Raw genomic sequence first — 10,267 nt, forward strand, 5'->3', positions numbered from 1 at the left:
TACTGCTGCCACCTTGTGCTCACCCGAAAAAATAAAGCTTGCGGTGTTGATTGCTCGCAAGCCTCGTAAGCTACTCCCAAGCTACTTTTTAAGGAAGTACTAGCTTGATTGTAAAGTTCAGTATTATTTGTGTTCATTTCCTCGATATTCACAATGGATATTTGTCTTTAATTCTGTAGCCATCGTTGATCTGAGGACATCGATATTTAACGAAGAAAGTGCTCGTGATTATTGCTGATTTCTCGTTTAGGCTTCGTAGTATGTATTTTGTTATCGTGTGTGGAAAAATTTATATTATTCTATAAGCAGCCTGTATAAAAAAGGAATTAAGTTGAAGTATTGGTGCTTCATTAGTGTTGTTCAGTGGCTGTGATGGCTACGCCTCAAATGAAGTCACCACTGACAGAATCCTGATTCATAAATGAGGTGTTTATAGTGTGAGCGAAAGTTTTAAATGAAGCTGTGTAAATTCTGAATTCTGTCATTAGTGTGTGTTACTTGACACTGGCAGCACGTGAGATCCATTGAGGAAGTGCTTCATTGTTACGTGAATACCGTTTTATTAAATTTCCGTCAGTTGAGGTCATCACACGGGTAAATTATTTAGCATAGCATGTTTAATATTAACTTTTTTGGTTACTGGTGAAAATTCGTACCATTTAGTTACTATTTGTGTTTTTCCATTTTATTTTGCTCGACTTAGAGGTGAAGTTTATTATGAACTTAACATTTGTGTTGTAATAACGATATATTGTAGATATTACCATGTCTAAGAAACCAGTTCCCCTGCCCGGGGTTCACAAAGTTATTATGGTTGGTAGTGGAGGCGTGGGTAAATCGGCTCTTACTCTGCAGTTTATGTATGACGAGGTGGGTTCACTGTCGCATTTCAGGAACGGTGCAATTTGTATTCCACCTTCATTTTATTCATAATTTGTTTATTCGTTTTTTAGTTTGTGGAAGATTATGAACCCACTAAGGCCGATTCCTACAGAAAAAAGGTTGTTCTCGATGGAGAGGAGGTCCAAATTGATATACTAGATACTGCAGGGCAAGAAGATTATGCTGCAATCAGGTTACAGTTCTTTTAATCTATATTATGAATGAAATTTAAGTTAATGACACAAGTGATTAACCATTTCAACAATTTTTAGTTCGTAACAGTGCCCTGATTTGATGTATGACTCATATTTTTTAAACATAAATTTCAATTAAATCATCGTTCAATAATGGAAATATCATTGATATGCGAATGTTCATTTTTTTGCAGGGATAACTATTTCAGGAGTGGTGAGGGATTTCTTTGTGTATTTTCCATAACTGAAGATGACAGCTTCCAGGCAACTCAAGAATTCAGGTGAGGAAATGATACAAGCTGTTATTATAGCTTGGCATAAGTACTTGTGAATCCATGCCTAGCTTACTGTGCTTAATTTACAGGGAGCAGATACTTCGTGTGAAAAATGATGAAAACATTCCATTCCTCTTGGTGGGAAATAAAAGTGATTTGGAGGATAAACGTAAGGTGTCAGTTCAGGAAGCCCAAGCCAGAGCCCGCCAATGGTCAGTGCCTTATGTTGAAACCTCTGCCAAGACACGGGAAAATGTTGACAAGGTATTTATGACAGCAAAAGATTCTAAGTCCTGGCTCTGTATTCATAGCATTTGTTTAATTCAGGTCTTCGAAAGAAAGTATGCTTTCATCAGATTTTACTTGCATGTAGGCGGTCTAGGGTTGTGGAGCACATGTTTTGCCTTTCACTTTCCATCTTCGATTGTGTAGGACAGGTGAGACACTTGACGAATTGGACTACTTTGAAGGTTATAAAAAGCCATTTTTGAACCACTGACTGCAAATGGCCAATATAATGCTGTGAGACGATGATAGGCAGCTCTACTTGGGCAGGAGGATTTGAGAATGATAAATATATATTGATTAATAACTTTCTTACTGTTGGAAAGTCTTGGTTGTCACTTAGTCGTAGCCAAGTGGTTGAGGCATCTGGACTTGAAATCAGATTCTCTATCATAGGTAATGGGATGCATGTGTTTGTTCAAGCAAGTAAATTTTAAGAGAGCACTTCCTTGATAGTCCTATGTTCACTTGTGAATGAAGACAGCATAAAAGCAATGGGGAGGTTTGCCATTAAAAATCATTTGACTTAATCAGGATTTGAACCTGGATCTCCCCATTGTGGCCAAACCATTTTTGGAAAACCTGGAAAAATCATTAGTGCAAAAAAAAAGTTGTGCCAATGCTTGTGACTGCATACGCAGTCACTAGTTGCCTACAGTACTTTGGAAAGACAACATTATTACTATTCCTGTCCAGCTCAGAAGCAGTAAATAATGGTTCTCTGGTATTTCATAATTTCATATATATGTACACTCAATCCTGTCTACATCCAGACATGCATACTTATATGGGTTCCTTCATCCATCCATACTACCTGGAGTTGCCATATTTATGTTCATCCCTAAAAATTAGGACATCAGGGTAAGAAATTAGGCATTAATTCTCTGTAATGTCACATTTTTACCTAGTCTTTATTTATTACTATTCTCCCTTAACCTAGGGACTTCTTGGCATGATTGATGGATAGCATAATATAGCATGAAATAAGTAATGATTTCTTTTTTGCTTTAACAACTGGAAGTAGCTTATAGACACAATATTAGGATTGCCGTATATCTCAATTTAAATTTACTTAATTTAGGATTATGTGAGGGAAACCCCAATATTTCTTTTTTTTCCACTAAATTTTTGGTGACATAGGCTTCATGAAGAGGCCCTACCCTTGATAACAGACAGCTAAGAAAAGTTTCAGTCTGGTTTTTGCCTGCGCTGTGTTGGTTTAATGATTTCTCACAAGTTTTAATACTAGGTTTTATGTTTCTATTTGCTCTCTCAGCATTCACAACAGAACTGTCACTTTCTGAATTGTGTAATACCATCCTAATTGTTACTATGTATTCCTTATCTTTTCCGCAAATGATGCACGTGGAAGAAAGGATGTGCAATTCATGGATGTTGATGTATCACTCATTTTCATCTGTTAGTGGTGTATTTTTTATTCAAGAAAGCATAAGATATAGTAGGTGGATTGTCTTTACTTTTTCAAAAGGCCGTTTTACACGGGGCACGGAATTGCGTAGGTTAGAGCTGCATTAATTTCTAAAATGGCGTGGAATTGTGCAAATGCATGAACAAAATTAGAACAGGGGCTATTTTGCCATCTTACGTCCACGCATTCTCGCTTGTGTTCTAGCAATTCACCGCTTTACACGACGCAATTTTGATGGCTCCTTCGCACGTACGTCAGATTGTGCAATTCCGTGTACCATGTAAAATGGCCTAAAGAATGGAATGTGAAGCAAAGCAAAATTCTAACTTGGTTCTTTGAGGGCTGCAGCTATTCAGGGTATTGTGCCATGAAATTTAAAAACTAGGTAGCTTATGCCAGTAGTGACCAAAATTACTGATTATGTTTAGGTTGAAAATGCACAATTTAAGACTACAGAAACTTTAAACCGAGTACTTTGATTGGCCATGAGTTTGACCTGTTGCCAAATGCTCTGGACTACTCATGACGTCGAACGCTTTGCCTGCCGGAGATGGCAATGTATCCAAGGCATCCAGCAGCAGAGCAAACTTGCTGCCAATCAAAGTGCTTGGCTCAAAGTTTCTCTGGTTTAAAAATGGTGCAGGGGCATAACACATGTGCACTTGAAACCCCAAAGAAACCTGCCATAATATTTCACGTACTCCGAAAACCGAGTTCAAACAAAGTGAAAACCTCTAAGATGTGTTATCAAAAGCTGAAGTAGAAATATGCTTTGAAAAATCAGAGCTCTATTGCTGTTCAAGGCAGATTTTATCCTTCATGTGATAATGTTGCCCAAACAACTAATTGCTTTTAATTATATTATCATCTGAGATAGTGAGAGTGATATGGAAAAAGTGAACTGCTTAAGTATTTTATGTTTACCTTGGTTGAGTTCATTTGGACCCTTCTTCACTTGAGCTGCTGAATTGTGATCTTTGCTATATTATCCTAGTGACAAAACATTTTTCTGCTATTTTTATTGTCGTAGAAATTAATAATTCATGTAATATTTAAATATTTATAATATCAATTTATTGGTTAATACATGAGTGTTGGGCATTGTTTAATGTATTTTTTGTACAAATTATCGAAGAATGAAGTGCTGAAGAACTAATAAAGCAAAAAAATTGTTTCAGGTTTTTTTTGATTTAATGAGGGAAATTCGATCTCAAAAAATAGAAGACAACAAGACAAGCAATGGAAGAGGGAAAGACAAAGGCAAGAGGAAGAAGTTGAAGTGTGTCATTCTCTAGGTCAGAGGAATTCTTGTTTAATTGTTGGCTCAAAATATTTCTGCGGCATTTTTCTTTATAGTTTAATTAACATTGGCAAATGTGTTGTCTAGCATACCTTATTAGTTGCACACTTCATAGCTTATGCACTATTATTGTTCATGCGCCAATTATTATAGTTATGTTTTCTGTTGATGAATAAATACATTTATTATTTAACCAGTATGAAGAGTTAGTGCTTAAGTAATTGTTTTCAGATTATCTTCAAACTTTGATAAGATCAAACTCCAGTCTTCACGCTAAATTGAATTGCCATGCAATCACAACTGCATAAATGCGAAAAATTAACATATCCCCGGTGAATAAGTCTCGAGAACATGTGATGTTCAAAATGGAATTGTATGTCTGAAATGAATGTGTTGGAAATGACTCCTTTTTGAAGCAGAAGTCACATATTCCAGATGTAGAAGCAAGAAAGAATGGAAACTGAAGAAATTGTTAGTTTCACTCTACTACAATGGGTTGGAATCTCATCATCTTGTAACCAACGAAAAATACTTGTGTTCTTATGTATATTTTCTATTGTGCATGAAGTTTGGGTTTGGGTTGTAGAATATTTACATTTATTTTCCTATTTCCTTCAAATGCCTGCAGTTTTTTCAGCCAATGTGAGAAACAAAATATCCTTCCCCCAGTATGAATGAGATTATATTTGTTGCTGAGGCATTACTAACTGAAGAAGCCAAAATAGAGGAAAAGAATCTGTGAAGAAGCCTTTTTGTGGAATGGTGTATAGGAAGATAATGGCACAATTTTTTACTCATGGTACATACATAGTTGTGATTGTGATAGGTGCCAAGGTTTTTTAGGTTGGAGCACCAAATAAAACTAAATATTGGTGAAGTCTTTTTAATGCAAATGGGAATACTCCTCTATGGTTCTCAAGGATTTTTTTATAACTCAGCTATATTGTGTTTCTATTGCCTAAGGAATGAGTGCCATTCTGGAAGCATTATGGAATGCCCTAATTTCTGTTGTAAAGTTTTATTTATTTACTTTGTGCAAGTGTAATTTTGGAGCCATGTTATATATTTATATCAAATTTGCAATTGGAAGTAGCTTCAAGCCTCCTGAACTAAAAAAGCTAATTCGGCATTGTATTTGTGGTTCTTTATTGTGATTATCCATGTACTATATTATATATAAATATTTGTCATGCTATATTGTGGAATAAAGTACGCTACATTCATACCACAGTTTTTATGAATGTTTTTGATGAATTTATAAATAGTGCTACAGCAGATGTTTTTCCACATTTATCTAAGGTAAGAATTAGATTATACTTCCATCTAGAAGGGTTAAGTGGTCATGAGGGCTCCTTCACTTGTAATGCAGTGTGGGTAATGGATGAGACCTTGCCTTTTAATGCTGCATGGTCACTGTTCCCTGTGGTATGGAAGCCTGATTTCTGAAAAGAGACCTAATCACACTGCCTTAAATTTTAAGCAATGATTGTTTTTAATTTTGCTTCTATAAGAAAATATTGAATGTATTATTGTACATACATCACAAATAAAAATCTGATATCATCTATAAAGTTTTGGTATTGTTCCCTTTTACATCAATTTATTTTTTACCTTCTTTCCTACTGAAACTTGGGAAAAAACTATTAGTTGATGTAGATAAATCTTGAAGAAATACTAGTAGATAATCTATTTTTAGTTAATTTTCCATCAATGTTGTGAAAAATTTGAATGCCCCAATGGGGTCTTTAGCTCAAACCCGAAATTGCAGTTCGTGAAAAGAATTTGGCAGGCGGAAGGGTGATAGCAAGTTTAGATGAAAAAATATCTTCCCCATTCATCCATTATCTCATAAGTTAGAAATTCTGAAAACCCGAAAGTTGCTCATCACTTTTCATCCCATGGGGATGCAAGTCAACTTCTGTTAATTTACTTACTGAGAAAGAAAAATCCCAAAATGAGGGAAGTAATCACTTATAAGAGTGTGAAAAATAATGTTAACTCCATGAGGCCAAGGAAAAGCAGAGACCTGTTTTATATGAGATTGCTTCATCATGCTGTATCTACTTATGGGTAAAAACTATAATTTTTTGTGAAAATTACAAGTAGGCTATGTAATGAAACTGAAAATTACTAAACTGTGTGTCATTCATTTTCAAACTCCATCATAATATACAGTAGAAGAAATGGTGAGTGATCCCATTTCTAATACATTTTTCCACAAATCCTACTAATTTCCCCCTCCTTTCAGTAACCATGTATTCCAATGGTGGCTACTTGAGGCAGCTTTTACTGAGATGGTTTATTATAAATGACCAAATGATAATCACCAGAGTAAAGCTAGGTATGCCTTTGAAGTGTAAGGGCAGTTTTTGTTGTAAGAATTGGAGAACACCTGGCCTGCTGTAGTTGCAAATACACTTTTCTGCCAGAAAGTCAAAATTAAGTGATACAAGGATTATGATAAAATAGAAATGAATGGCATTTTTTACATTTCCTGAATATCATCTGACAATTTTCCATCCAGCATTGTTTGATGAAAGACACTTTAGGACTCACCATATGACATAACGACTTTAATATGCTCTTGTTTTTCAATGTCTTCTCTATGCATGTTACGATACAATGTATTTAAATAATTTAAATGCATTTTCTGAAGTAGAAATTTGCAATAATTGATTCAACTCTGTGGCGGGCGTTATCTCAGCTGATTTCTTATCAATTAAAAGAGCTAATGGAAATTGTGAAGGGTATAAAGCACCATATACAAGCACTGTTGACAAATTTGGGAATGAAAACCACAAAATTATTTTTTTCTTTAGTAACAATTGGTATGTATTTATCAAATTTTCACCTGGAGAGTTTGCTCAAGGGCAACTACTTTCACCACGGAAGGAGAAAAACCTAGCATTGCTACCAAGAGGATGTATATTATGAGTGTAGACAATCCTATCAAGTCATGTCAAAAGGGAAGTCTCACTCTTTGGTCCCTACCACAATGTATTCTAATCCCAATCCTTCTCGTCTCTAGTATGCATCTAATCCAAGGATGAGCAAATATTGTCACGAAAGAGAGAAGAAACTTTTACTAATGAGGTCCCTACAATTAATTTCAATAGTGTGGTGCACTTATTGTGCCAACAGTTCTTTTAAATTCTCTTTAAATTAGGAAAACATCATTTTTATTAGTCAACAATTTTTTAATGTTTATTTAATTATTGTGAAGTATTGCTTAATATTTTAATTTTTTTATTTATCTCAATTACCCCTGAAAACAGCACAAGGTGGCCTTTACATCAGGAGTTCAACCAATCAACAACAAAGGATCGCACACACCCATGTTCTGGAAGGGGCAACCTAACCAGGCAGGACTCGAACCCATGACCTTTGGTGCGGTAGGCGAGGAATCGTTATTGGTCCACATTTTTTTAAATTCCTTACATTCAGGGAAGCAGAAATGCAATCCAACATAAGTGTTGACATGAAAAACTGTAAATTTCACTTTTATAACTTTACTCAACCGATTTTGTATGCATATAACATCTTTTAACAAATGAAGAAGCTTTATATGTATTACAATAGGGAATCATGCTTGTCACAAACTGACAGGAATAATTTCAATCATAGACTTCACTAGTGATTCAACTCTTAACAGGTTTTTGGGGTCACCTAAGCCAAAAATCTCAAGATACATACTTGGAAATGCGAAAACCTAAGAAAATATGGAAGGATAGACACGTCATGTCCTTACATTCATTGTATTAGTTTGTACCTTGTAGTCATACACAGCAAAAGGGGTAACCACCCTCCCTCCATAGCATCAAGTTGCCTCCTCCATCCCACCACCCACTGGGAAGCCCTTTGAAAAGGAGTACTGTCATCCACCAACAGCTTTCTTCAATCAAGTGAAAGGCTCCTCTCATGAAAACTCTCCTCCTCCCTTATTCTTGATCTGGTAAGTACAGGGTGAAATATTCCACATGTTACTCCTGAGTATCTTCCTCTCAAATTGTATCATTATTATTGAAAATGAAGATATTTGATCTCATAGTTTTCAATAAAATGTCAGAAATAATAAAAGTTAATTATGCCCCTTACTTACAATTAGAAATAAACATCGTAAATTCCCTCTTACTTTGGTACATTTTAGGGTACCCTTTCCTCTTTCGTTACTTAACATTTTGAGCTGGTTTTTGGCCAAATCAGATGTGCCAACTCCATGGGGCCCGAGGGGGTCCGAGCTCCCTCAAAAATTCTCTATAGGTGTGAGGAAAAAATGTGCCAGGCTTGATGATTTTCCCCGGAGTGTCCAGATATCAAGATTCGAGTTGTCAGGGTTCTAATGTTGATCATATGACTTCTTAAATGCTTAAAAAACTGAAAACTCACTACATACAAAATTTGCCGGGGCAAGATCCCCGGTTTGGGCCCCCCAATATTTTCTGTAAGTCGGCATCCCTGGGCCAATTCAACTTGTATTAGGTTGGTAATGGCTTATACACCCAGGGATGAATTTTAAAGAGAGAAAGGCAGACTGCCTGACCAAAATTCCTAGGGAGATGTAAAAATAGTTATCATTAACCAATTTTCAAAAGCAAATTATCATTTCATCCATTCCATACATATTTCAAGTACAGATATAATTTCCTCTGAGAATACACTCCCAAAATCCCTGAGATGATGAGATGTACCTCTCATCATCTCAGGGAACACATGTTGCATAACATCAAGGAACATTTTATAAATACACATATGAATACCACTCCTGTTGCTGGAGTGAGTCATGAAGTAAATCACAAAAAAAATCATCAAGAATTTAACGCATTAAATTTGACTTCATTCAGAGATACTTTCGCCTTCAAGACTTCTTTCACTGGGCACAGGGGCATCCATTAGTGAGAAGTGAGGAGATTTTTGGCTCCTCCTCCCCATTTAGTGATAAATCATGAGATTTGGCTCGTCACCCCCTCCCTCTCCCTCTAATCTCTAGATTGTTCAAAATGCATATTTTCAGTGTGAATATGTTTATCCGTACTTCATTGTGTTGGATTGATTAAAGAAATTGTTTAATTATTTTCATTTATGATTAAACAAGACCAGTATTTAAGATTGAAAATATTGCAGCCTACTCATAGTTCACACATACATGGGTGTATCCAGCAGGCATGAGGGGGCAGGTGCGCCCCATAGAAGCGAAAATAAGTTTAGTTCAAAATTGAAGTTGTGAACAAATTTTTTTAAGAAAAATGATACAAGTTTAAAAAAAGGAACTAAAATAAAAATCATTTTTTTTTCAAGCAAATAATTATAAAGCCAATAAATTTCCGTGATAATTTTCTTAAAATTTTGGTTTCATTAACCTTATATGTGCTAAAATATTACAACTTGAACGACCACGGTTTATCCCCCCTCTATTTTTGATCCTGGGTACGCCATTGCACACGTAGCAAAAAAAATTACGTGATACTTGCCAGGCTTATCTCTCCCCTCCTCTCCTCCACATGAGAGTGAATGAGAATCGACTTGACCCCCTCCCTCCCTAAAAGCCTCGCGTAATTAATGGATACGCCTAAGAAGGTAGTAGACAAGTATAAGGGGATCTCAAGGACTCTGGTGGTAGATTATGAACCAATTGCATTGCAGTGGTATAGGTTTTTATTCAAACTAAAAAAAAGTAGATGCGCCGGCAAAGGAAATAATAAGGAAAACCCATGGAAGGTAAAATAAAGTAGTGAAAGGGGGCTAAAGCAAGATGGGAGAAATGGACATGAAGTCAGGGAGTATAGATTGGAAACAAGAAAATATAGACAGGAAATAGCAGTCAGAATGAATGATTGATCACAGGGAGGCGCCAGAGAGCTAAGAATCATTTTTTAGAATATTGACATAAATTAGAGGGAAAGAC

The 10,267-nt window shown here is 35.8% G+C and overlaps 1 protein-coding gene across 1 annotated transcript; it reads left to right on the plus strand.

Annotated features, from left to right (window-relative positions):
• The first annotated feature begins 46 nt into the window (after window positions 1-46).
• Window positions 47-5,590, plus strand: LOC124158571 (ras-related protein Ral-a). The gene is made up of 7 exons (XM_046533727.1): window positions 47-594; window positions 758-870; window positions 954-1,075; window positions 1,271-1,357; window positions 1,441-1,615; window positions 4,244-4,360; window positions 4,597-5,590. Exons 2-6 carry the CDS (start codon window positions 766-768, stop codon window positions 4,358-4,360), a joined length of 606 nt encoding a protein of 201 aa, XP_046389683.1. The 5' UTR covers window positions 47-594; window positions 758-765; the 3' UTR covers window positions 4,597-5,590.
• Window positions 5,591-10,267: the final 4,677 nt, after the last annotated feature.

The sequence above is a fragment of the Ischnura elegans genome, chromosome 5 (assembly GCF_921293095.1).
Source record: "Ischnura elegans chromosome 5, ioIscEleg1.1, whole genome shotgun sequence".
Classification (NCBI taxonomy): Eukaryota; Metazoa; Arthropoda; class Insecta; order Odonata; family Coenagrionidae; genus Ischnura; species Ischnura elegans.

Excerpts from the sequence above, each read along its gene's own strand:
- LOC124158571 (XM_046533727.1), top strand. The coding sequence starts at position 766 with ATGTCTAAGAAACCAGTTCCCCTGCCCGGGGTTCACAAAGTTATTATG. Across the intron at positions 1,076-1,270 it reads GAAGATTATGCTGCAATCAG|GGATAACTATTTCAGGAGTG; the intron begins GTTACAGTTCTT and ends ATTTTTTTGCAG. Across the intron at positions 1,358-1,440 it reads CAGGCAACTCAAGAATTCAG|GGAGCAGATACTTCGTGTGA; the intron begins GTGAGGAAATGA and ends CTTAATTTACAG.